This window comes from Clavelina lepadiformis, chromosome 3 (genome assembly GCF_947623445.1).
Source record: "Clavelina lepadiformis chromosome 3, kaClaLepa1.1, whole genome shotgun sequence".
Classification (NCBI taxonomy): Eukaryota; Metazoa; Chordata; class Ascidiacea; order Aplousobranchia; family Clavelinidae; genus Clavelina; species Clavelina lepadiformis.
In genome coordinates, this window is record NC_135242.1 from 2,603,660 (window position 1) to 2,631,444 (window position 27,785).

The following is a 27,785-nucleotide window of genomic DNA, read 5'->3' on the forward strand; positions in this document are numbered from 1 at the left end:
AAAATTTAACCTTTTTGTAACTCGAAATAATTTTACAAGAGATATTATTCACTGATTGCGTATTGCATTGATACACCCTATAATTGGTATAGAGTTAACTACAGGAATAAATCTTAATAAAAATGGCGAACTGTAATGCAGCAAACAAGTGCTGCAATACAAGTAAACTGTGAACAAAGGATGCCCAGCAATAATATGACGCTGCAAGTCCGGGCATTTCAATATTTACGACAAGCTATCAGATTTACAAGCCTAAAGGCTATAGCAACAAGCAGTAATTACCCACAAATTTGAATTGAACCGAACGCTATAGCAAAACGTCCAGGTGAAGCTGTTGTTTGATCTATTTTGATATTGTGTTAATAATTGACTGTTTGCCACAAAAATAAAACTTTTAAAACGAGCTCAAACAATTTAAATTTTATGGCAAAATGCTATAAATAAAGAAGTAAGGCTCCGCCTAAAAAGTAAATATTTTTTGCAGTTGCAGACTATATTGTTTAAAACATAAAACTTGTAATAAGACAGCGTTTGAAATTTACGGTGGTATTTGCTGTTCCCGTAAAACTTGAAAGCTTTGCGTTTGGGCTACAGGTATCATATCACTGCTATACTGATAACATCAAAATCACTTATTAATTTCAAACTGTACATTATTAGACAAATCATTAAATTAAAAAAAGTGTTTCTACAAATGAAATGCTAAAAATGTCCAACCTTGAGATAACGTCGTAAATATTGATAATAAGCATTCAGTTACTGTTACTGTAGAGCAGTAGTCTTCAACCTTTTTGTAAAATTATCCCCTTTTCGGAGTTTTGGGTCAAAATTGACCCTATGGTTATTTTTGTAAGAATGTATTTGCTTCTTGCAATATACAAAATGCTCTGAAATTATCACAACAAGAAAGAATAATCAGAAACAAAGCAAGTATGACCTTATGCAATAATAGCGCGATAAATAACAGATGCATAATCATAAAACCAACAACTTGGAAGACAATGGAAACAGCGTCTTGCACCACCTTAAGAAATAAAGTCGTGCCCAACTTTAAAAATTGCCACAATTGCCCCTTTGATGGACGATATCGCCTCCGTTGAATAACGCTGCTGTAGATCATTCGGCACGCTGTTTATTCAGTGTGGACTCAAATTTCTTCTAGATTAGTGAATATTAAAAAAAGATGAATGCTTTGTTTATAATTTGCTTTTATTTCTCATTGTTTTTATAAAATATTTATGATTTACTTCTAAAGATAATTTTTTGCTTTTATGAAATTATTTCAGGCTATAGCTGTTAAAATTTTATTTATATGTCACCAAATTCCACGTTATTTCACTTGTGTGTTTTGCGATTGGTTCGCCGACAATTCCTTTGTAATTAGCAGACGAACGTACGCAGACTATTTGTTTACCACTGCATGTCAGTCTAGTATCAAATCTGGCTGGAATCAGGACCCTGGAAAATCGCCACCGAAATGTTGTTGAAAGTTTATTCCAACTGGCTGTTGATCAAAGTCACCTATTCCTTCAAATGTCGCTTAGCTCCTTGTAAGCTGTCAAGACTTCGTTTCCGGCATCCATGGAGGAGCAACACTCAGTTCCCAATGATTTGATTTAATTTTTCACACAGTGGTTAAGACCACCCCCTGGAGGGTGAGAGAGGTCACAGTCTGTCTTCAGACCATGAAAAGGTGGTCTGAAGACAGATTGTGAAATATAATACGTGAAATTTAGTATTTGATCTGTGTATTTACCTTCAATGTTAATGAAACATTAAAGATTTCTTTCGTCCTTAATAGATTGAAGAGTTTTGTTGACAAATTCAAGATTTCATCGCCTTTGATTATTCTGCCACCAACTTCTTTCGGCTCTGTGCATTCATCAAGAAGTATATGGAAAAAAATACGCAGATGTTCTTTGAAGTCGCCTGACATGTCTGAAACTAACAACAGTTTTTCAAAAATGGCAACCAGATGTACGGTACAAAATATTACAATTTCATTTGTGCAAATTGTAATTGCTTTAAAACCAAACCTTTAACTTGAGTGGTGTTTTGGCGATGACGTTTGTCCTTATTATCGACAATTGCACCAGGGTATGGAAGTAGAGTGCATTCCACTTGACGAAAAACTTTAGAAATCTTGTCTCGTATCGCTATCAGGTCTTCATCAGTAACTTTTTTGTTTTGAAGTTCTTCTTCCATGTATTTTCTTCCACCTTCTACTCCACATTGAAACTCGTCATCAGTCCAGTCTCGAACAAGTAGCATTAGTGACTACAAATGCCATATAGTACAACATTAATTAATTATCAAAAAAAATATATTTTGGTTATATAATTTAGCACTACCTGAAATATCTGTCCGCTTTCAGTTTTAGTACCAGCCCTTTCAGTATATGAAGTGAATGCCTAAAAAATTAGATTAACCAGTAACTCTAACATTTTAAATACATTTTTGCACTAATGACGCCAGTATTGAATAATTATGTATACAGCTAAAGATTCCAGCTTCTGTTCATTTATTTCATCCTTCATGTTATAGATCTGAACGGAGCTTAGTAAAGTGCTGAAGGCAAAAATGTCTGAATCGTTTTGTTTCCCAGTGCTACTATATGCTCCTTCAGTATCGAATAAGATGACTGCCACCTGCAAAAATACAACGTATTGGGTTACTTGAATTTTTTGTTTTTCAATGAATCATTGCTTAAGCTAAGGTTGTTGGTATGGTACGATATTCTTTATCCTTGGACTGAGGAAAGTCTTTGCAGAACTTAACCCGGCAATGATTCCTCGCTCGGTCAAACACCAGTCACCAAGCTAGCCTTAGTGCAAATTCAAGTGCATTGTCACTCATTTTTTTATTTTGGTTTGTTGATTTTTTTATAGTATTGCCCTAATTTAAAACTTTTCACCAGGTCCACTGAACAGGAGCCATGTGTCATTAATGCCTTGGCCAAGAGCATAACAATAACGCCCCTGGGTATCAAACATGGAACACGAGCCGCATTTTTGCAAGGCCAGCTCTTGGACCACTCAGCAACAAGATTAAGGTACACTGATATTGTATTAGTGATACAGAGGTCCTAGCATGTAATGAAAGCAACTAACAACAGTGATGAATGTGAAGAACCAAGTTCACAAGACTGTTAATCGGAATCTCAAGCATTTTTTGCAGATTTACCACTAGCGCTTAGCTTGATTAAAACGATCTAACTGCCAAGCTTGTTCGTAGCTACCAACTAATCATAAACTGAATTCAGTTGGTACAAGTGGTCCACTTAATTTTTCACCATTGGCCATGAGGAACGACAAGTATGCTGCTAACCTTGTCGTAGAGTGGTAAGACAATATGTTAACAAACAATTAATGGATGAATGTGAGAGTATGACAAAGCACTGTAAGGTGCAAACTACATTGTGACCTTAGTGATGCTACAATGGTGGAAGGTTTGCACAGCAACCAAACATATTTGGTGCGGCACCGTAAGCTCACATATTAAACATACAATGATCATGCTTCGTTAGTTAAGTTGACTACAACCAAACATGCTCATTAATGATAAGGAAATTTTATGAAAAAAAAGTTGATAAACTTTAAAGCTGAGCAACCGCTCTTTAAAATGAGCGTTGTTTTTCGCTCATCAATAAAACACAGAGCACCCATGCTTCATGCTTTTGCTCTTCTGCTTAAAAAAGAACGCGATTGTTTTATCGCTCATGCTCCCAGTGTTTTTAGAAGTTGAAAAATATTTATTTACTACAGTATTATTAGTGGTTTAATTATATTACTACAGTATTATTTTATCATTGTGGGATTTCTTTACCACTTTGCTTTTCTGCTATCAATTTTTTCATTCAGTTCACGTATTATATTATTCAGTTATTAAGTTCAAATTGCCAAACTACTTAAACGACACTTTCTTATAAGCTGACTCAGTACCATACCTTGTGACCATTACTTTTTTGGATTAAGTAAGGTTTGCTCCAAAGCCATATGCCCTGGGTATGTGCTTTTCGTCCACTTTTCCATGAGAAATGTGTAGGAATGGGTGTATCAGGTTCATTCAACCATGCTTCTTGCTTTGAGTCATTATACAAAATGCTTAAGAGTATAGTTAAACCATGTAGGTACAGGTTTGCTTACCATATTTGACTCCAAGTACTTTATTAGTAAACTTAGCAAGAAGGATTTTCCTTCGCGTTTGGCCCCACAAATAGAAATGATCACAACTGGATTGTTCTTGACAGCTGGATGTTTAACCAAATTCATGAGAGTCACTTTATCCATTTCATATCCATTTTCGATTGGTTTCAGAAGTTGTAGTGCGCAACCTGGATCTGTGTCATATGCAAAGAAATAAGGATTGTTCGCTATTGTTTTAGTAAGTTGGTGTGAATATTTCAAACAGTTATTCAACTTGAGTTTTGCATATTGCAAACACATATACTTAAACTCGTCATTCTTGAACATTAATGCATTATTTAGTCACACTTACCAAAACTTACCAGAATTAGGCGCAACAAGTTTGAGAAGAGAAGAGAGCTTTTGTGCCAGGTAATCTGACATGTTACAGTTACAGTAAATTTTTTATTACAAAGTTTATTAGTCCAACTCATTAAGTTCAGGTTTAAAAGGCTTAGAGAAGTAAAGATGTGTTTACTAGGTTTGTTTTTCATTGTAATATCAGCACTGAACTTATCTACAAGTCATTTTTTAAAACAACTCATATTATGGATAAACTTTACAGTTTTTCTGATTAGTGCCCAACAACTTGCTAACTCTGACATGTTGCTTTTCATAAATTATAGCTCATTGTCTGCACTAAACGTCAGCAACCATTGTGCTCGTTAAACACAATTAGAATGCTCAATCAAGTGTTTTTGTTAGTATCACCATAATTTGCAATGTGCTACTAATTAAATGTTTGTTATTGCGCTGTTTAGCCATAGTTGCAAATCTTTACCTCAAAGGATGTCTGACTTGCCAACACAACCCACCACATTTGTATAAAGACGAGAATGATCTCATTTAATTTCATCATATTTTACCTGACATGTTGGAAATGTTTTACGTTATTTCATAATTGTCTCATATGCAATGACATTTTGAGTAATTTGCTGTCATGTTTATAACTGTGAAACTATGTGGAGAATAAATTAAGCTTCATAATGAACTACAGATATTTTGTGAGCAGCATTGGAAAGTTATAATCGGCTCTGCAACAGGGTGGTTAAAGCACTGGACCCGCAATAATGCCAACTTGATACCCTGTGACACAATCATTGTCATGCCCTTGAGCAAGGCATTAACCACACTTGCTTCTGTTTAGTGGATCAACAGAACAGTTCTAAAATAGGACAATAAGATAAAAAAACGAAAAAAATAAGTGTTTAATGAATTTGCACAAAGACTAGCTCGATAACCGAAGATCAAGCGATGAGGAATAAATGCTTGAATTAAGTTGTGCGAAGAGTTGGTCCAAGTATAAAGATTATCATACCATAAATTGTCTTTAAATATTAAATTCTTGTGCTAGATTCCCGGTTTTGTGTTAATAACAAGTGTAAGTATTTTATTTCAGAACTAATGTAATTGCAACAAAGATTACAAACACAGGACCAATACTGAATGTACATCAAGCAAATATGTCAAGTTATTTATCAGGAAACATGGCAAATAAAGATGAAGTAAGTGTACAGTGATTGGTTGTTTTAGTACCGCGGTACTGCCCACCTCTCGGTATAATAAAAACGAATGCACAAAGAATGACGTAAGATATAGATGGACGCAGTTTTGCCGGTATCATAACAATGACGTCAAACACAAGTGTTACATCGTAAATTGTCATTTTAATTTGCCAAATTTGATTTTCGCCTTATCGCGTATTTTTCGCTTGCTCGCGCTGCCATCGTAGAAAGATTCTTTGTTGAGTGTTCATTTGAACCAAAGGCTAAATCAAGCTGGTATTTTGTTTAATATCATAAAGTTTGTCAGTTAAGCTATAGCGACGTGGTAGTTACAGTGCATTGTATAATTTACAGCAGAGCTACTTAACTGACAAACCACGATCCGAATCCGGACCTTTCGAGAATTAAATTGAAGCAGGACCTCAAGCTAATAAGGATGAAATGAATATTAGCTTCCTGTAACGATGTGTTTTTCTTAATTCAATATGCGTTCACTGTTTGGATATTTATTCATGTAATTGAGAGCTTCACAGTATCAGTGCCAGTTTGCTGCACTTCCGTTGTTTTGAAAATGAGGTACAACTTCTATACAACTTTACCTTTGAACCTTTTCTTTTTTCTTATTACTTTATTTCTCGCCTCTTTTGGTGTATATGTTGTTCATTTTGGTGAGTTGTATTTCCTTGTGTTTCTATGCTTTTGCTTGCACGCAAGTTTTATGTGCTTGGGCCTAAGGCAGTCACTCTGATTACGTTCTTCCCCCTTGGCTGATTAGATCGGGGTGCCGCATGCTAAAATGGGAAGGGTGGCTGACTTTGATATGATGATTCTGAATGTGGCCGGCTGGGTAACGGACGTTTTTTTTATTTGTAGCATCTGAATCTGAACGAGTATTCTAGTAGACATCCCAGCGCGCAGTAAATTTTGTACTCGTTGTTCCCGTTTTACAAAATGGTGGGATTGACCGTGCGAGTCATTGCAGTAGTGGCTGAAGAAAGCCCGGTTGTTGCAGCAGCCGTTACCTCGATAAGAACCTGACAGTGTACTACAGACCTACCCGCTACATTGCTATATTATGCACTTTTGTGTGCTTTACTTTTTGAAAAAAGTACCGAATCTCTGTACCAAATTACTTTTTTCAAGAAATTTCAGTCGGTTCCGGTACTCGGTACTTTTCACGTGATTATTTCAACATTCTAAAAAGTATGTTTCCAAAAATACATGTCAAGTAATCCTTTACAATAATTTTAGCATCTGTTGATCTTCTTTAATCTAGCAATGTCAATTATAATTGCAAGCGATTAACGTCACATATGTTTTGACCTGCAGTAACCTTTACAAGGGTCATGACTGCGGCAAACATTGCGTTTGCAACAGCATCTTTTACACAAATAGTACCGAGCACCGAATAACTTTTTTAAAATGGTACCGATTTCGTCGGTACATTTTTTGCCAAGTACCGTTACCAACGCCCGCCTCTGGCAATCCCGCGTGTTAAATTAATTTACAATGCACCAAGGCTGGCAGTAACTTTGCATTGTAAATTAAGATGACAACAAGTACCGTTTCATGTTAACGATTAAACTTTACATGGATAAAAAATACCTGGTACCCATTTTGATATTATTGGAAGCCTATTTCTTGGTTGTTAATACTTACGTAGGCCTAGCCTACTATTTTGATACACTCACGATCAAAATTTTTATCGGACTTCTGCGAATATTGAGCTGACCTCTAACTGAACTTCTGTTGATAGTAGCCCTAATTCAAGGTGTATGTGCATTTTATGTTATAGAAACAGTAGGTTAAGTTAAATTAATTACCACCCACGTTTAATGAAATTTTTTGCTTAAACACGTCAAATGTTGTAAAAACCCTTTTAAAACAACTTTTTGTGAAACATCAGTGAGTTATCAACCTATCGCTGATGAGGCTTCGTCCACAATAAGGAAACTCATAATAAACTTTCGAGTTATTTCTGATTTCAATTCACTTTGGAATAACTGCGTCGCGGTTAAAATCCGCGTTGAGCATAAATTGACAGGGGTGGAATCTGACCGTTAGTGAATTATGTACCGATAGGAATTGAGAGCTTACGGGGCCCAAATTACTTCATGGCCCGAGTCCACATTGCATTCTACAGGACCCTTTATGGGCACTTGCCTAGGTCCTACCTAGGCCGCTGTATAGCTCTAAAAATCAAAGGTAGTTTTGGTTTTTTTACTTGCCCTTGTATGATTAAGCTGTTTTAATCAACGACCTCTATGTAGGATTTTTGCTGAGTATATTTACCATAACAATAAACACGATGACAAATATAATCTAATAAAAGCTGATGCTAAGCATTGTAAACTCCCAGAGTATTTTTACACACAGGGCAGGTGTGGGTAGTTTTATAACTGTGATTAAATAGTAAAGGAATGCAGAAGAAAATTGGTCCTACAAAACAAAGAAGAGCGATCAGTGACCAAGCAAAGTCGTTCAGCCTCCTTTTCGTTTTGCTAACAACCGTTTGATGACACGTTGAACAGGTGATTTGTGTGGGGTCGTGTCCAAGGACAGGAGTTTGAATAACAATCTGCTGCTGACCAACCGGGTCTTGGGTTATGACCTGAGCCACGGCTGGTTGAGGATCCGATGTTGCAAAACTGGTTTCCACGTTCGGAGTTGTCTCACACAGGTCATGAAATGGTCGGGATCTGCTCTTTCCGTCCATGTTGTAAAATTGTTGTTTAGTTGACAACAGTTTTGTCTCGTTTGATCTTGGATCTATTCTGTGCAGTTCAGATCACAGCTGATCCACGTCCAGTTCCCTTCTCTTTTTGCTCTCACTCCCAGGCAGTGGAGTCAAAGAAGAAGTTAACAAACTACGAGTAAATATCGCACACACCGCTATAACGTGGTGGTAATATCATAAATATTAATAGTTAAATAAATAATAAAGTTTTCAAAATTATTTAATCATATTTGCACATACTTGATCATGGTGTTCTGCTTTTTAAGTTTTGTGAAATACTTTTATTTTTCTCCTGCACTACCAACATTGAAAAGCACTGAATACGTGTAGCTTTAAGTTGGAAGATTTTACATAACTTAGATTCGACTAAATGATCTCAACAATACCCTGGTGCGAAAATGTACACTATAGAGCTGACTGACCTCGTGACATCTGTTTCAACCACGCGTTATGATGGCTAAGAAAGGCTGCATTAACACACATAGCTGAATATACTACATTTTTCTAGAATGGTGGGAACGGTATAAAAATCTTCTATATACTACTTATATATACTACTTTATATTTTCTATAACGGTGGAAACGGTATAAAAATTTTCTACTGTGACATAATTACAAGTGTTTCGATTTAAACCATTTTGAGAATGTGACATTCAAATCTCCGCTTCAATATTTACTAAAAATATAGTTAACAATTGTGAAGTAATCTTCGTTTTCAAAACACCACAAACGCAATATTTGTGATACGCACGTTTCGCAATATTGAATTACAAACAATAAATATTTTTGTTGTTAAAACAAAAAGCTCTTTTATAAGCCCCCACTTAAGCGGCAGTAGTTTTGGCAACAAATATGCGACGATTGTCCGCTATAGGTGAGAGTTTGGCATTTGTTGGCTTTGTTTAAGTGATAGCTTATAGTTTGTTAAACATTTTAATTGGAATGTTCTTGCGAAAACACTGATACGTTGCGCTACAGAAGATTGTTCTATTTTTTTGTACAGCCGAGTTTGTTTCACTTGTACAAAGCAACTTTCCATCCAAGTTCTTTCGTTTGTTGCTGAATTTTTTCCTGTTCCGAATTCAGCAATTTTAATATCATCTATGGTTGGTGGCTTTGTTTACTTCTACATTTCACTGAGACAGGTAATATGCGCAGGTGTTTGGTTTCTTTTCACAAAGCTTCGAATCAACTTATCATATGTAGCCAGCAGTAAATCTCATGTCGATTGTTATGTTTTTGGCGTAAGCATTTTTTAGTTTAATTTCATTTTGTTTAAGTCTTTGACCTTTAATGAACTATTGTAAGACAAAGTTGTAAGTTCCCATGAACATAATTGCAGTAAATCTCATTTGCCCATACCACAGCGATATGTTTGCTGTGTGTGTTTTAATTAACCCTTTCCTTCCCGAATTATTTTCCCTTACTTCAAAAATTCTGAAATTTAGGCCATGTGTTACTTTTGTCTTCCTTATACCAAAACTAAAGAAAAAATTCGGAAATTTTGGTTGCCTTGGCAACAGCGTAATGTTGCCAAATGGCAACATTGGTAAGAAATGGTATGGATATCTGTAATCTTTCACAAAACACTTCATAATTTCTTAACACAATTGTAATGTTATCGTTTAGTACATGTTAAAAAAACCAAAATACATATAACTGGCGCCGCAAATTGGCTGTCATAAAACAGAAAAGAACAAGTTATTGCCTTTCAAAACGTACTCTCTGCTGGCCAAAATTACTTGGTGTGAAAGGCCATAAAGCAGTTGTTGCGTTCATTCAAGCATAGTCCTACGAGGCATTTGCTGCATTGCACCCGGGTGTAGCCAGATGGGCAATATCTGCAACGCATTCTTTTTGCAATATGATGAGGCCAGTGGTGCAAACCATCATACCGCACATCTGTAACTGGCAGGGCTTTCTTGGTCTTTTTTGAAGAGCATGTACTTTCATCATTCAGAGATGGTCTACCACGTTTCTTTATCTTTTGCTTTCCTGCCAAAGTTAGAGCAGAAGCGATACTGCTACGGAAATCTTTTAATGGGAGATAACTTGGCTGGTTGTTCTGAGCCAAATGTCTACGATATAACAGCCACGCATTTAGCACTGCTACATCTAAACAATAATACACAATGCGCATGTACCATTTTTTGCTCCTGATGTCTGTGCGATATAATTCCAGCATCATGTCGCACAGGCCTACTCCTCCCATGTGCTGGTTATATTCTTTCACAACGTATGGCCTCTCCACATCGATCCTTTTCTTCTCAGCAACACTCCAGCGCTTGCACTTGTCTGCTGGATCAATGCTGCAGTACGTCGAAATCAAGTGGACAGCTTTGTTGTCGCACCACTTCACAATGCTAACTCCTTCAGTAACTTCACATTTGTAGTCCAGGCTTCCACGTCCGTGCTGTTTCAGTTCTTTATCAGTCTTTAGTGTGCATCCTTTCAGCCTGTTTGATCGGATGGTGCCAACTGACCATATATTTTGCTGTTTGAGTAGACATACAAGATCAACCGAACTGAACCAGTTATCAAAATACACTTTGAAGTTCTTGTCTTCTGGAAGATTGTTTACAAGTCTCATGACAACATTTCCAGCAACGCCTAGGTTTCCAGGCAACTTCATAGCTTTGCCAGTATAAACCATGAAATCGTAAATCATACCAGACATGCCTGCTCTTGCAAATACCTTGAAGCCCCAATGATGAGGCTTATTTTTTATATATTGTTTGATCCCAGAACGCCCTTTGAAAGGGATCATCTGTTCATCAACAGAGTGGCGCTCTTCAGGCTCAAGCTGTGACATGGCATCACGCAGTCTTTTCAAAAGAGGGGACACTTTAAAAAGTGGATCGTAGTCTGGGTGGTCACGGGCCTTCATTTCGGCATTATTATTGAAGTGAATATATCTGAGATGATCTTGAAAGCGATTTCTTGACATTATGTCCGCTATCAAAGGAAAGCGAGAAAAATTGGACCAGTATGTGGTATATGCTCTGCAGGGAAACATTCCTGTAAATAGCAATATTCCAAAGAACTGTTCTATTTCCTTTGCTGATGTACCAACAACTTTTCCATCTTTAGCCAGAGCATAACAGTTCGTTTGCTCTGCTATGTACGCCATGCAATCATCGTTTAAAAATAATTTAAAATACTGCAATGGTGTCGGGATTTCATCTGGTGGAGTTGAAAATTCACCTTTAAAAGAAACGTCTGGAAATGTGTATGGCTTTTTCCTCCATCTGTACTTTTTTTTCTGCTGTGTATTAGTTTGGTCCTCCTCCGCGTCCGTTTCAGAAGAGATGCAACTTAACAATACTTGATCTTCTTTCTCGTCGATTGAGCCACTTTCCTCCACTTCAATTTCTAATTGCCCAGCATTTATATCTTGAGCTGGATTATAATCTGGATCAACGAGATCATCATCAACATACATTTTCTCTTCATCGTCATCGCCATCCTCTAGATCTGACTCAATTCCATCCGGCAGAAAAATATACTTAATCACGTCATCAACTCCAAATCTCTTAGCCATCTTATATAACAGGAACACAAGGAACTATAAACAGTAATTTTTAACAGATAAGCAGCAATAATCAAAGCTAAAATCAATCCTTCAAATCACACCAAATCACTTACACTCACTCGCCTAACTTACCATTGTTGCCGATTGGCAACAACAAAAATTAAAAAATTCTGAAAAGCGAAGTACTTGAAATGGAAGTCTGACCTTCTGGTTATAAGCTGTGCCATTCCTAACCAACATGTTCTCAAACAAAATTGAGGAATATAATCTGTCTATCCCTTATAAACTCTCACTCAACATGTTGCACTTTTAGCAGTTTCTACCAGCTCTCTGAGCACGAGTGTTTGTCAAAGCAAACCAAGAAAACTAAAAATTAGTCAAGCGAAACAAAAGTCTCAGAGCAGTCTGATAAGATTATATTTATGACCTAATCTTCCCATTGTTGCTGAATGGCAGCGGATAAGGGAGAAAAGCATCACAAAAGTTGATGTTGCCGAATGGCATCGCTGGGAAGGAAAGGGTTAATCTATAAGAGATCAGGGTCGAAGAACACAGATAGGTTGCGCTACAGATTATTGATCTAGTTCTGTGTGCAGCCGAGTTTGCTTCACTTGTACAAGGCTACTTTCAATCCAAGTTCTTTTGTTTGTTGCTGAATTTTTTCTTGTTTTGTATTCAGCAATTTTAATATCAGCTATTGTTGGTGGCTTTGTTTACTTCTACGTTTCACTGAGACAGATCTTATGCGCAGATATTTGCTTTCTTTTCACAAAGCTTCGAATCCACTTATCCTATGTACCCAGTAGTAGATTGTTATGTTTTTGGCGTAAACATTTTTTAGTTTAATTTCAGTTTATTGAAGTCGACATCTTTCACCTTTAATAAATTATTATATAAAAGACTCGATTTGACTCGAGTCGGTCTTGGCTTAATAAATGTCTAAAAAAAGAAACAAATTTATTTTGTGCTTAGTACGATCGAATTTGTGTCTCTGTAATTTAAGTAAAACTTCAAAAATAAAATTTAAAATGACGTAGTTCTGACGACGACGACGACGACGACGACGATGACGATGAATACGCGGGCAGAGCGCGCTGTGAGCAAGGCTCCAACCTACGGCGAGGAAGATGAAGAAGCGCATACGGCTGTCGTTCACGTCATATGGCAGAGTGAAACGTATACGGCGAAACAGAAGGAGCATGAAGCTATCATCGAAAACGTTGACAAGGAAAAACGCGACATCCATCGAGAAGCCAAAGAGTAAAGAGCAGCTTGTACCTGTCACCAGTGGGCACCAAAGCACCAGCAACAACTCATGACCGCCATCGCCATAAGTCAGAAAATTTCACCAAGCGTTAGACGTGACTCAATTCTTAGCAAGGTTGTTGATGCGTTTGGAGCGAAAATTTAACTAAACTAACGTGAAAACTACAGACATAAATTTTTATAAACTATTTATGTTGTTGTCCAGTATAACTATTCAGGAAAAGTCATAAAATTTCACCTTTTTGTAACTCGAAATAATTTTACAAAAGATATTATTTACTGATTGCGTATTGCATCAATACACCCTATAATTGGTATAGAGTTAACTGCAGGAATAAATCTTAATAAAAATGGCGAACAATTTTCAGCGAACTGTAATGCAGCAAACAAGTGCTACAATACAAACGTGTAAACAAACGATGCCCAATCATTGAATCATTGCATAGTTAAAGTCTTTCAAATATTCCCCTACACTACGAGGGTAAAGGTTATCATGTCGTACCGTGTTGTACCGCTTTATCTATTATTATGCTGCCTTGTGTGAAACTTAGTACATAAAAATGATAAAAATCTCACTGTGCAAATTTGAATTGAGACTTGGTTTCAATTATCGGGATTAAAGGTAGTTAGTTACTAAGTAATATGTTACTCATTATCTTTTAAGTGGTGTGTTACTCAATAAATGTTTGTCATTGCGCTGTTTACCGATGGTTGCAAATCTTTACCTCAAAGGATGCTGTCTCGCTAACACAATCTATCACATTTATAAACACAAGAGAACAAATGGTCTCATTTTATTTAATTTCATCATATTTTACCTGAAATGTTGGAAATGTTTTACATTATTTCATTATTTTGTTTCACAATTGTAAATCCATCTATCATTAGCCTACATGTCATCGTGACGTGTCATTCATTACAAAGATAACCTTTTCTGAGGTCATTCCTTAGTACACCTGATGAAGCAAGCTGATGCTTGCGAAAGCTTTTGTAGAGGAATTCAAAATAAATGTTAACCCTAGAGTGCCATCCTATACCCTGCTAGTTTTATTATTAGCTTTTCAGAGTCACAGCATACCACCGTATAAGTCGTAGCAAGAGAAAGGCCTTTGATTGCATTTTTGTTTTAAATTTTATTGAATCCTCCAAATCAAAGAGAAAAAAGATTGTACAAGATGAGCTGTAAATAGAGTATATTTCCATTATACTTTTAGTAAGTCTTCTACGGTGAGGTAATGCCTATGGATGGCTTAGTTATATAGCCAGCTTTAGAACTATATGCTTTCTTTTTAAATAATAAAGTCACGCAGCTCGTTTCGTTTTGCAAAATCTGGCTCAGTAAGTCACTGTGTATAGTAAGACAGTATAGTAAGTATAGTATAAAGCAGGGCTTCCTAAACTGGGGGTCGCGACCCCGCAAGGGGTCGCGTAACGAACTTCAGGGGTCGCAGAGCGTATAACAATTTTACACGAAGTACAAAATACAATCGAAACAAAATATCGTTCCAGCCTAATCAACATTGAAACCGCCTTGAGACCAGCATTAACAGATATTGAGCCAAGGCTTTGTAGCAGAAAGCAGTCGCACCAATCACAATGAATAAATGTGTGTGCTTTTTTGTTTCCAGTAGCCTATATATGTGTAAAGTAGTAAGTAGACTTTGAGTACTGGTTGCTTGAATTCAGTCTACTCTTTGCATCTCAGTAAATGTCTAATGACTAATGTATGTTTCGCACTGCTAATTTAATCAATTTAAACGTGAAGGGTCGCGGAAAACTTCAGAAGTTTGAAAGGGGTCGCGAGCAAAAAAGTTTGGGAAGCCCTGGTATAAAGTAGAGTAAGACAGTACAGTATAGTAAGACAGTATAGACAGTAAGTCAATAAACGTAAGCTACTTGTTTGTTTTAAACTAAACTTTTAGAGAAGTCTTAGATGTCGAAATAGAATTCTACTGCGATGATACTCCGTTCGAAAGGCTTATTACAAAATCTTAACAGCAGTTGTTGTAGCATAGTAAAATTGTAGTAGAATTCTTCTGGGATTGATCTTACGCGAAAGTCTTATTCCAAAATCGTAGCATCAGTTGGTGGTACAGGTATGTTGTTTAACTCATTTTGTCTTTGTGCTAGAGAATTACTTTAGATATAGAAGAAATAAAAAACAGAAATTATTATTTTTTATCCTTTGTTTCATCTAAAAAGAACACTTTACCTAACAATAAAACTGATTAAATTAATTTAATTTACATAACCTATATTTATCTGCATCCCACTTGTGATGAGCTCGAAGTTTTTATGCCAATCTGACATTATGGTTTTAATCAAACCGTCCGTCAATCAATCATAGGCGCCTACTTCTGAAAAAATTGAGGGAAAAAACGTTAATAAAATATATTTAATGCCATGGTTTAAAGTAAATGTTTTGCAAATTGTAAGTCAGTAGAAGCAGAACTTGTGCGCATGCGCGAAAAATCTGTTGTCCGAAAATTTGATGACAATTGAGCTTATGAGTCCTAGGAAATGCAAGTGAAAGTTTTATCGGCACTATATTTGTTGCACGATTGAAGCATCGGTATCATTATTTTTTTTTTAAATTATGGATTACCGCATAATTATTGGTGTGGAAATTACCGGTTATTACTGTTGTCGTAATTTGTTTCACGTTGCCGTTATTTTATAACTTAACCGCTATATACTTTTATAGTAGTGTTACACATAACTCAAAATTTAACGTAATTTACGTGACCATAAGTAATTACGCGTTGTTTTATGGTATTTTAACAGCTTAGCAGTGTCACTACCATACTTTCCATACTCGATTTACAGTCGTAGCAATAGTTAACAAAAGACGGTTATTACGTCACGTTGCAATCTTCTGTTATTTGATTTCGAAAATGTCAATGTGGGCCAAGACCGGAGTGCAAACATCCCTCGCATTTCAGTTGCGTTTAGATGTGAATGCATATAGATTAAAAATTACGTTACGTAATAACGTAATATGTACTAGCAAATAAACGTCTGTAAAAGCAGCTCCGTCAGGTAAGATTCGTATAATATTTGTCAATTACGTACGTGCAACGCTATTTGAAAATGAAGAATATTAAATTATTGTACGTCGGCATCTACAATATTAGTCATTTATGTCAAGTGTGACCAAAACAAAATTCTTCAGCATGGGATTCCATCAAATTTCCTATAACATTTACAATTAACAAACAATGATAAGCAGTTACAGTTGCAGTTAGACACATGTTTTACAATGCAAGTTTGATGTTTGCAACATACGAATGCAATTAGTGTCCAAAAATGCATTGCAATGAAAACAAATTCTAATCGCCAAAAAGAGCCGGAGCGTGGGCAGTAGTACGAGCTTCTCTTTATAAAAGAACCTAAGCACGAGCGATCCAATTTTTTCATTGTTGATCGAGAGCGATGCTCTTTTTACAAGCGCAATTGCTAAGCTCTGGTTGATTGTTTGCAGAGATGGGCAATTGGTAATATGAATGTACCGTCGGTAGCGGTACCAGTACTTGGCAAAAATGTAGCGATGGTTTCGGTATTTGGTACATTTTCAAAAAATTAGTTCGGTACTTTGTCGTTACTCGGTACCGGTGTAAAAGGTGTAAAGGTGTAAACCGGTGTATTTGTGTAAAAAATGCTGCTGAAAATTCAATGTTTGCTGCTATCATGCCCCATTAAATGATGCTCTAGACCAGGGGTTCTGAAACTTTTTGGTACACGCCCCCCTTGACGATAACTAAAACATCCGCGCCCCACCTCATTGCAAAATATAAAAGCATTAAACAAAACAACAATTTATTTTCAATTAACTTTCATTAATGAGAAGGATGTAGTTGTTTTTGGGAAACCAAACGATTAATTCGAGGCTTTGTAGAAGATAATGCACATCTTAGGTCGGCTGCACAGTCAAGTTTGTTCCTAGGTTTTCTCTTTATATTCATGAAGATGACGCTGCAAACGACTTGGTCTCAAAGCGTCATTGCTTAGCTTTTCTAAGCATATTACGTATTAGGGTATGACATTTCCGTTCACTGTGGTATCTATAAAGCCATACTTCAGATAATTTTTGGTCATACTTTCTCTTTTTTCCACTCATTTTGTTTCAATACAATTAGTTTAATTACTAAAATACCTGGTTATTAAATCAATACTAAATTTAAGTTTTACTTCATTTTACGGTTTTAATATTGGCTGACGTTGGTTTTACCCTATTTAAGCCGGGTGCGCGACATTACTATTTTTATTATGTATGGTCCGTGACCCGTCACCTAATCGAAAGACACTTTATCGAACGACACTTAATCGAACGACAGCTGATCGAAACGACAGTTGTTGGGTCTGTTGATAAAAAATGTCCCAAAAAATAACTTTCTTAGCGAAATGACATATTACAAAGTGTTCTGGGAACGTTTTGCGTTGTTAGCAAAACATATTAACTCTCGTTACATAAATTTGCTTAATGTCTGTTTCACTGTTGATTTGCCATTTTTCATACCTTTATACGTCATACATGCTTCGTTTCAAACCGCAGTTAATTGATTAACTTTCTAAGACTTACTTAACTTACAGCACAAGCTATAATGAAGCACCTCTAGTTATGAAGTAAAATCTGTTTAAATGAATGTTTAAAATGTGTTTACAGCAGTCCACCGGTTGTGTGCTGGAGAAAATCGTTTAAAGGCAGTGATTTTGCTCAATAATTTTGGAACAATCACGTTTAAATCCGATCATGAGCGGAACTTCCTTTGTACCCATCCCCACGACCAGTACAGGTAAGTTACGCTTTTTGATAATTATCACTTCTTATGACACAATGATATAACTGCATTTGTTAGAGTCATCCGGAAAAGCTGTACAGTTGCTTAAGCCCAAAGCAGGAGGCGGATACAAGATGGACAGGGTCGCTTTCCAGAAGCTTACGGAGCATCCCGAAGTGAAAAATAATAAAGTTGGTGTGATTTCGATATCTGGTGGGATGCGTGATGGAAAATCATTCTTACTCTCTTTGCTGACAACGTACCTGGAGTCCGGCGAGGTATAGTCTATAACAAGGGTGGGCAAACTGCGGCTCGCCGCCATGTTTTTTTTTTGTGGCTCTTCTAGTCGAATCGTAAAATTTCAAAAAAACTGTAAAGGCTACCAAGAGTACCGTTTATGAACGTTTCTCTCTTTTTATTTTCCTTATTTAGACCAGCATTGATGACAAGTTGTTAATTATCCAAATTTAAAAATATTTTTCGATTGAGGAATGTAGATATGGAACAATTAAACGACATAAACTATTCATGACGTCATAAGTTCTTATGACTTGGCTCGTCAGTTAAAATTTAACAACCAAAGCGGCTCTCGGGTTCAAAAAGGTTGCCCACCCCTGGCCTATACAGTATAAGCCGTTTATTATTGATTATATATGCAATTTAAAGTCGTAGTTGGTGTAGAATTTGTACCAAATTTGTATCTGCAGGCAACGCCCCCTGGTTAAGTATGTTGTTAAATGTAGTTTAACACTAAGAATGTTTTTGTGCCAGACATAGGCCTACAAACATTTTATGGAGGCAAGTGCTTTAGTGTAGCTACCGCCTAGTGCATTGTATTTAAATAAAAAACCTTCAAAAGTTGAACTCAACATAAAATACTGACGTGAAGTTAATTACCGGTTTCCTGGTTACTTATTCAATATCGTTAAATATGTTTATTTAAAAACATTTAGATGAAAAAGTAACTATGTAACATGAAATCAACTTGTTCTGCAAAAAAGAAACTGAATGAAAAGACGAAACAAGAAACAAAATTCAGGTTTTGAATTCATCAGGGTACTAGCAACCAACTTCACGTTTGTAGATGAAATGCGCGGGAAGCAACGCGTCGTTGACAACATCGCAATGTCAAAATTTTAGCTATTTTTCTCCAGTTAGGTTCAAATGCATGTGTAATTAAATGTTTGATGTTTGTTGTTGTTGCTTTGTTGGTGTCAATTTGCTTTTCATCTTTTTAGTAGGCGGAATCTCCCTTATCCTTAGCCATGAACAAAATTCTGCGCCTGTCACGCTGTAAATGCAAATTTCGCAATTTGTGTTAGGGCCATGAGCGAAGGTCGGTCTCATTCGACGACGACGGTATCATTCGCCATGGAATGTGCTCGCATAAGAATGTCTGTTGAAGTTGATGTTTTATTTTGAACGACTTGTTATTTCCTGTCATTCATTTTATGGCTTGGCAGTCTGTTACAAATGGCAAACACGGAAGTAAGAACAGTACAGTTCTCTTTTGACTTCTCTGTGTTGTGCCTTCACTATTCCCCTTAAACCAGTTCTTGACCGTAACGTAACGTTTTATGTCTAAAGTATTAGGGAATCGCATCGTAGGCTACAGTTTTTTTGCATTGATAGATAGCTAGACCAACGATATATTAAGAACATGATGGGAAACTACCTCCTCCTCGTTTGTTTCTTTTTTATGAGTAAAAAGTTTTTATGAGTTCTTTATACCGTTGGCTCAACCAAAGTCAAACAGATGTGTCAGCACTGAAGCGTAACGAGGGCGAAATAAACACGGTACTTCCCCTATGAGTTTCCTATCATGTTCTTTATATCGTTGGCTAGACTGCAGTTAATTAATGAAAAGTTCAGTTAGCAATCAATCGCTCGTGCAATTAAAATTTTTGCGTTGACACTGACTTTAAACTGGATTCTATAGAGTATAGAGTCTCGCCATTTTACTTCTTTTTCCCCCAATTTTTCTTCTAAGCACCCAACATACGCTATACTGCCTTCATGCCAACAGTCTCCAACCTCTTTGGGCTGCATGACGCAAACCCCAAATTAATAGTGGCGGCAGGCGCGACCAAAGAATTTTATATTTCTGAAAAGTTAGTCGTGTTAAAACTACATTTTGAAGTTTACAAGATACCATAAGTGTATCAAAAAATATATGCTTTGTGCACCTTCTTGGCCTGTAACCCCCACTTTTCGCATATGTGGTTTCAAACTTTTACAGCAAACACTCGAACAACTTCAATTTTTCATTTCATAATCAATTTGGAAAAAGAAAATCATTTATGCTGTAAATTTGAACTGGCATAAAAGGTCCAAACAGGAATATAGCAAACGGCGAAGAGCGAGTTTGGAGGGAACTCGATCACTGACTGGACGTGTGGCTTGCTGTAGGGCTGCAGAAATTGAAAATTTGTGAAATAATTCAACCATTGACAATGTGTGTGTTATGTCAATCATAGTACGTATGTGGGAATTTCAAGAAACTTGTGATGTTCATCATTACTCTTGCTCAGTTTTATATGTTTACAGGAAAAGCTCACAATAGGATACTTTTGTATCATATAATACCAAGTCTTTTGAAGCACCCTGTATGTCATGCAACATTTTCACTTATTAGTTTAGCGATTTGTGCATGATATTGCTGAAGAATAACAAAACTCCAGATTTTGCACTTTCAGCCACGATTGTGCGTAGTGATGCATTGAATACCAGTACCCGTCTGAAATCGTAAACAAGTTTACGAAATTTCACTTACGTGTTTTGACCTGTGTGACTTGGCGTAATACAGTAGCTGACGTCGTGTAAAAATTGCAAAGCTGTTGTTGCTGTTGTTGTTAATATTTTACTAGAAAAAGTCGTTTGACTGGATTTATTTGATACGCCATTTAGTAATTAAATAATCAAGTTTTTGTTAATAATTAGTTAAGAGACTAGGTCTTTGTCGAGCAATTGATTAGCTTCAACAAATATTAGTTTAACAATCATATTCCTGCAAATCAGCCCAAGTCAAAACGATTACATAGTTGCGTTGATTTGGTTGTTGCTGCTCATTTTATTTGTCATAATTCCCACTTTGTATCTTCTTACTCACAACCCAGCACTTCTCGCAAGTAAACTTCTTTTGGCAAAGTGAAAATGCAATGTGAGCATCACAAAATCACCTCTTGATTTAGGCTTGTCATAATCACGGTTAAGTATATCATAGTTATCTATATAGTTAGTGATAGGCAAAACTAAATGTTTCAGAAGGTCTAAAGCAGTGGTTTTAAACCTTTCATGGTGGGCACCCTAACAGCGACGGCAGTGGTTACAGCGACCCTCAAAACCCATGCTCCCTGGTCGTCAAAACAAAAGTAGATTGTTGATTACGAAACAATTTTTACTTCACTACTATGTGTGCAGCAGCCTTCGTGCCGCTAATTTTGCACAGCAAGCACAAATGCGTGAGCAGCTTGTGTCCCGCTTTGCCTCGTCTTTCTTTTACTACTACACCATAGTTCATGAGACATTTACTTCTGGCTGCCGAAGAAAGTCCCCATAGTTCCCCCAGGTCTAAAGCGTCAAAACCTTAGAAAGCTTTATTAGCGTAACGTATTCTACTACCTCACACCGAATCGCTTCCCAACCTCACAGCATGAAGTAGACGCCTTTGTTTGTGTTTAAGGACCTGACGTGTTTGAAGAGCAAGGATTCAGCAATAAAACGCTTTTTTCATTGGAGGAGCGGTGTGAAAAGCGAAACACGTGGCATATGGATCTGGAACAAACCCCATATGATTAACAAGAAAGATGGCCAAAAGGTTTAAGTGTGTTCACGATAAATGATGATGTTTATATTGATGATATTCACGGCTGTTTAATTACAATTAACTTCCTTTTGTAGCTTGCACTGATCTTGATGGACACGCAGGGTTCGTTTGACCCCAATAGTTCTGAAAGTGATTCCGCCATTTTTGCTTTCAGCACTCTGTTAAGTTCCCTTCAAATGTACAACCTGAAAGAACGTATAAAGATGAACGAACTGGAGTCCTTAGCGGTAAGTCTAGGTAGGGGCTTCTTTGTAAGTTTGTAATGTCTGCTAGCCTACCGTAAGACTAATTGCAACGGCTTGATATGATTAACAGCATTAAAGACAGTTGACTGTGTTACAGCTTTTAAATGGCACTGTTTATAAGCAAACTTGAGTGAAATAGTGATTTCTGCTCGCATAGACATAAATCGCAAAGTTATTGCTATGTAGAAACACAAAACTTAATTATTTACATCGATTCGTGTCATGTTTCCACTTAATGGGGTGTGGAAAACTTCGCCGCTTGTGAGTATGGCGCGAAGAAACAATTGGCCGACCATGTTTTATCCGATTGTTCTTTCCCAACGGAATGCAAGGCCAGTGGATCTTGAATGACAGCACTATACAAAGTGGCTGCTTTTTTTTATGTGACACGATATCTAGGCTGGGTAGCTGAATAAAATGTGGTTCACTAACTTCACTTGACAACGACAGTGATGTTAAGAGCTCCATTGTTTCCAGACAGTTGTTTCTTTCTTTAAATTTTCCTTTCCCAAAGCAATTATAGTTTTGCTGCGATTTTGTCCTGTTTAATCTCATAGGAATATGACAAATTTAAACCTCATTTACTGAACCCGAAACATTTTGAAGATATTTACTCGCTATGCCGAGATGGCCGGGACCACGACCGCCACAGGATCATGTTTTCAGGTGAGTTGATCAAATTCAAGATTTTGTGCTTGAAGTTATTTCCATACAATTTATATTTCCCCCTTTTACTTCGTATAGACGCTGTTGTTGTTAGTTCGTGACTGGCAGGACAACAATGCCTTTAAGTTTGGGATTGATGAGGAAGAGGGAGATAAAGAGAGCTATTTGCAATATGTCTTCAGCAGATACACCGGAAATGAGGAAAACTTGAAAGCTGTTAGAGACGGGATTACCAGGGCATTTAAAAACGTTAAATGCGCTTTACTTCCACATCCTGGGATGATTATATCAGGTCATGGTAAACCCGACGACGGAAGAGAAGACAAAGGAACGCTCTTAATGAAAGGTTTGTGAACACCAATGCCCATGTTAACTGCAACTGAAGTTTTGCCATGTAGAAAATATCAGCTTACCACTTAGTTTACTTCAGATGATAAGTGCAGTATTTTTTGATAGAAAACCAACATCTTAACAAACTTAAAACTAACAACAAGTTTTTGCGTTGCTGCAGATATATCGGAAGAGTTCAAAAACCACGTGGTAATCGTTTTCAAAACGATTTTGAAAGAACATGTTGAAGCAAAAATGGTCGGTAAGCAAGTTATGAATGGCACTGGGCTTTACAATTTTGCCATCAACCTCTTTCAGCTGCTGGAGGACGGAAAAATACAGAACCCGCAATTTGCAATGAAGGCATCAAGAAATTGCTTTGTTTAAAATAAGCTAGAACGTTTTAAAAGTTGCTTTTCTGTACCTTAAAATATATTTACGCAAAAACTCTAACAACTAATTTGTTTAACAAGCTAAAAGCGACCGTTCTTGTAGGCTTTGGACGTTGTGCTAGCTCAGACGTTGCTGCAAAAGCTAGAGGAGAAATACGACCAAGAGATGGTATGAAACAACCAGATGATAATACAGTAGTTGGTAGATGTATATATTAAGATTGGGAAAATTTATACGGCTAATATAGTAGCTGCTTAGCGGCTATAAGTTCCACTAAGAAATTTGTTGACTATCAACCGAAAATGTTCACTGGAAATGAATTTGGAGGGAAATCTTTGATAATATTTAATCCATCGATTTGTAGAAATGTGCTGCTGCTCTGTTAATCATTTTAATACTTTATTGTTTAATTTCCTGTCAAACTTTGAAGTCTAGCTTGACGTATACGTTGCTAATGCAACACTTTTCATCTCAATGCTTGTGAATAAACAGTAAACTAACAATGGAACTCGAAAATTAGCGACTAAGGAAGCTAATCGCCAGCTAACGCATTCCGGCTAATGTTTATAAAAAATCGGCGAAATTTTCAGCCGTAATGCCTATACATGAGCCTTCCACGTCATTGAGGAATGTTTCAATTTTTGCAGGAGCACATCAGCAGCAGTTACTGTACAGAGGAGGACCTCATAAAGGGGCACGAAAAGAAGTTAGTTGACGTCAACAAGAAATATGAAAATGAATTCAACTCACCGTATCCTGGACATAAGGAAACCTACAAAACGCAGCTTACAAATGCCATAGGTCCCTTGTTAAAGAAACACAAGCAAATATGGCTTACGAATGAGGTATGGGAACGTGCCAAACATTTGACGTTATATATTCCGAAACAATGGACAAAAAACATCAACCCTTGATCGTGCTGATTGGATTGGGCAAACGATTGCAAGATTGTGTTTCAGTTTATTCCAATTTAAAATAGGAAACAAAATTTTATAGTTAAAGAAAATAAAAAAGAAAATTTAAAATGGAAAATAACAAAAATCAGACAAAATCAGAAAATTTGGTCCAGTTTAAAATCCAGTTTAAACCGTAATAAAATTTTATTCAATTTTAGGTTAATTATCGCAGCCCTTTCTCACGTCACATGAGCAATAATGATTGTTAAAAATATTTTTTACAAAGCGCACGCATGCGGCAAGTTAAACAACCATTTAAGTTTCTACCAACGACAACTTTTCAAACATGTGCTTTCTCTGTTTTGCAGGCCAGGCTTCGTAGGCAATACCAAGAACTGATTGAGCAAATTGAAGTCGAATATTTGAAAGCATTAAAGGTGAAAAATGATATAATAAGTTTAATATGTCCCATTTTTAATATGCTCGTTGCAAATTTCTTATTTTAAGGAGGGCAAACGTGATGGAGAGATCCAGGCGGAGGAGAAATTTCGTCACAACAATCTGAATCCGGATATTTATAACGAAGAGTATCACCACAAACTGATGGAAAGTTTGACAAAAGCAAAATCTCGTTGGAAGCGTCGCAAGTTACTTGAACAAGTAATAAGCGAATCTTTAAAGTGTTTTTAATCATCTTTAAGTAGTTGTAACCATGTATAGCTATATTGTAGTTTTCCTTTCGCTGTTATAAGCAAGTTTGTCCGTAGAATATGTTCCTCTGTCATTTTCATTTTATTCCGTTGTAATTAATTGGCGTTCCAACCTTGATTTCATAGAACTATCTAATTTAATGATGCAATTTGCTTTGTATTATGTGCACCAGCAGCTTCTAAGCCTAACACCAACTTGCATATAATGGCTTAAAATTCAGAATAATCTAATTTTTTTTACCTTAGGTTAATATGGTTTTGGTTTTAGACCAATTATATTTCGTATATTCCTACATATGGAGAAAAAAAGACATAAAATGACAGAACCTTTTAGCTTAAATGAGTTATTAAACTTCAGTATATTAAAAAATCATGAAACAATTTACACATCCGTTTTCTTATCCAATGTAGAAATCCCATGCCCAATACAACTCAGTTAATAAGCCCAAGTTTTAATAACTTGCGTTTTTGCTTATTATTTAAAAGTTTATTCGTTGCAAATTTTTAACAAAATTTTTGACGTTTTTACAGAAACTCTCCAAACTGCAATTAAAATATTTCCGCTACTACAACAAAAAGATGGAAAAAGTAAACACTTTTTATGCTGTATTTTTATTTGTTATCTTGGTAAAATAATTACCAAAATTAATATTGCAACTCGTTGCTGAAACGCAACAAAAGATTAACATATGCAGTATGTTATATATACATCATACTTTAATTAGGTTCTCGTCTTAATTTGATTGCAGCATATGGACGACAATTTGCCACAAGAAGATGAACTGAAAGCATTGCACAACAAATACTACGAAAAAGCTGTCGCAAAACTTGCCGATGAAAGTAAAGTAGACGGAACCTCAGTGGATGCCGTGAACCAACAAAGAAAAAAACTGAAGGAAGAAATTCAGAAGGAATATGAAAGCATTTCAAAAAAGCACAAAGAACGCTTGGTAACATTTTTTATTTAATCCGAACATACGGAAGGAACAAATTGTTGTTTCTATGTTTTTCTTCTCTATCTCGTTTGAAATACCGTAGGATCTCTTCATACCAAAACTGATTAATTCCAGTCTTTATCTGTCAGATGTAATCATGGAGCGGAATCCAATCTAATCATTTTAATGCATTGCATCGCGTTTATAAATATCCTGAAAAAAAACTAATCCGACACAAGACAAAATGATGGTTGGAGTAAGAAAATCCAACTTCAATGTTACAAATGATCAAGTTACAAATAGTTGCTATATGTTTTCTATATACTGTAAAGCAAAGCCTTAGTTAGGTCAACGATATAATTAATGTTGAAATGTACAGGAGTCGTGCAGGGAGAAGTTCGATACAGTTACGGTGGTGGTGAAGAAAGAGTATTTGAGTTTTCTTGATAAGGTTAGCGCTTTGCTTTCTTTTATGTGATAGCGTCCTTTCAGCTAAATTGTGCACATTCTGCTGTTACCTTGCAACAGTAGATGAACATTTTATTTTACTTTAAAGTAGTTGATTAACAATTAATTTTTGAAATAATTTAACTTAAGCGTGACCTGTGCGTAGCAGCGTTCTCGAATAGGGCGTGGGCGTGATTTGTGTTGAAATCACTGTAAGACATAGTGTGATGGAAAGGTGCTAATGAAAGCTGCTGTTGTAAAATGTAAGCGAATATATTTTGTTTTGCAGATGACGCGAGGTGTCTACCTTTCACTTGAGGTTTTACAGCTGTGTCATAAAAAATTTATTGATATGATGGCGACTGAAATGCTGAAACTGCCTTCCGAAAAAGTTGCAGCTCAAGATAAACCTGACTTGGTGAAATACCTGGAATCTTGCCTCAATGTTGAGTACAAAGAATGTCTGGACATCATGAAAGGCAGGAAAGATTCCATGAGATACTTGTCTTTAGAGGAAGCACAGGAATATCTAAAAAGAGTGATCTACAGATACGAAAAAGGTGCTTGGAAGCAAAATTGGTTCGTGTACTGGTGGCGCAGTGTTTTCAACCGAAAGTAGTCTACAACTGTAAAGAACGCTCTCAAACTTTACAGAAAACAAATAAAATAAACGCCTCTTGATATGCATACAATATCAACCTTGTATATGACATAATTATGCCAAATTTATCAATCACTAAAAATCTTCTTGCTATTGATCAACCTTAAGCAAGAAAAGTTGCAAACGTGAACATTCCACTTACAACAGCTTCCTGGAAAATCGACTTAATCTTACTTCACTTCAGCGTACGCGTCGTTATTTTAAGCAGGCGCAGTGAACAATTCATTCGATGTGGATTTTTGTAAATAACTTGTATTTGAAAGTAATTAATGATTTTACTTTTAGTAACAGTTGTTGAAATGAATCTTGTACATAACTGTGTTAAAAACTTTACAGTAATTTTTCCGTACTGAGGTAAGCAACGTCAAAGTTCTTTGCTACAAATATTTTTAAATATTCTATCAATTTTAAAAGTCATAGTGACACGTTCGGCGGATAGTAATAGATGTAATAGAGGAGTAGCCTAATCTTGGTGCCCCACAATGACACTTGCTTGGAATACGACATGGTTTGCTGACCTTTGTATCAAATAAAAATGTATTTTGCTACTGGCACTGAACGTCTGTAGTAAAAGGCTGTAAACAAGTGTTTTTTTTGGTTAGAAATTTATTTTATGTTCTCAGAAAATTACAATCTCTTCCACACAACATTCTATGTTGGAAATAGATCAGGTC

General features: G+C 36.3%; 2 protein-coding genes and 1 long non-coding RNA gene across 12 annotated transcripts; 2 read left to right on the forward strand and 1 right to left on the reverse strand.

Annotated features, from left to right (window-relative positions):
- Window positions 1–1,290: 1,290 nt before the first annotated feature.
- LOC143450244 (uncharacterized) lies at window positions 1,291–7,664 on the forward strand. 8 transcript variants are annotated; one of them, XR_013114673.1, is made up of 5 exons: window positions 1,291–1,655; window positions 1,802–4,383; window positions 4,488–4,556; window positions 4,946–5,689; window positions 6,044–7,664. It is a non-coding gene; the product is annotated as an uncharacterized LOC143450244 (long non-coding RNA). The 8 variants fall into 8 exon arrangements; XR_013114674.1 differs by having other exon boundaries at window positions 4,511–4,556; XR_013114675.1 differs by having other exon boundaries at window positions 4,511–4,556; window positions 5,584–5,689.
- On the reverse strand, window positions 1,733–4,638 carry LOC143450243 (atlastin-3-like). 2 transcript variants are annotated; one of them, XM_076950704.1, is made up of 7 exons: window positions 4,508–4,638; window positions 4,146–4,339; window positions 3,947–4,081; window positions 2,496–2,648; window positions 2,352–2,411; window positions 2,037–2,277; window positions 1,733–1,938 (listed from the first exon to the last, which is right to left on the reverse strand). In XM_076950704.1, the coding sequence occupies exons 1-7, from the start codon at window positions 4,566–4,568 to the stop codon at window positions 1,733–1,735; spliced, it is 1,050 nt and encodes a 349-aa protein (XP_076806819.1). In that variant the 5' UTR covers window positions 4,569–4,638. The 2 variants fall into 2 exon arrangements, with proteins under 2 accessions (XP_076806819.1, XP_076806818.1); XM_076950703.1 differs by having other exon boundaries at window positions 1,733–1,944.
- A 7,502-nt stretch (window positions 7,665–15,166) lies between the features above and the next one.
- LOC143450648 (uncharacterized) lies at window positions 15,167–27,669 on the forward strand. Of its 2 annotated transcripts, none has more exons than XM_076951282.1 (16): window positions 15,167–15,320; window positions 17,888–18,017; window positions 18,081–18,280; window positions 21,685–21,819; window positions 21,903–22,055; window positions 22,680–22,739; window positions 22,818–23,085; window positions 23,251–23,432; window positions 23,565–23,630; window positions 24,110–24,307; window positions 24,727–24,795; window positions 24,866–25,018; window positions 25,600–25,656; window positions 25,818–26,018; window positions 26,383–26,454; window positions 26,740–27,669. In XM_076951282.1, exons 2-16 carry the CDS (start codon window positions 17,975–17,977, stop codon window positions 27,067–27,069), a joined length of 2,187 nt encoding a protein of 728 aa, XP_076807397.1. In that variant the 5' UTR covers window positions 15,167–15,320; window positions 17,888–17,974; the 3' UTR covers window positions 27,070–27,669. The 2 variants fall into 2 exon arrangements, with proteins under 2 accessions (XP_076807397.1, XP_076807398.1); XM_076951283.1 differs by lacking the exon at window positions 15,167–15,320 and adding an exon at window positions 16,988–17,258.
- Window positions 27,670–27,785: the final 116 nt, after the last annotated feature.

Bases quoted from the DNA above. Each gene is read 5' to 3' on its own strand.
- LOC143450243 (XM_076950703.1), bottom strand. From the start codon at position 4,568: ATGTCAGATTACCTGGCACAAAAGCTCTCTTCTCTTCTCAAACTTGTT. The intron at 4,082-4,145 runs GTAAGCAAACCT...AATGACTCAAAG, and splicing joins AGTACTTGGAGTCAAATATG to CAAGAAGCATGGTTGAATGA. The intron at 2,649-3,946 runs GTATGGTACTGA...GTATTTTTGCAG, and splicing joins AAAAAAGTAATGGTCACAAG to GTGGCAGTCATCTTATTCGA.
- LOC143450648 (XM_076951282.1), top strand. From the start codon at position 17,975: ATGAGCGGAACTTCCTTTGTACCCATCCCCACGACCAGTACAG. The intron at 21,820-21,902 runs GTTTAAGTGTGT...TTCCTTTTGTAG, and splicing joins ACAAGAAAGATGGCCAAAAG to CTTGCACTGATCTTGATGGA. The intron at 24,796-24,865 runs GTGAAAAATGAT...TCTTATTTTAAG, and splicing joins AATATTTGAAAGCATTAAAG to GAGGGCAAACGTGATGGAGA.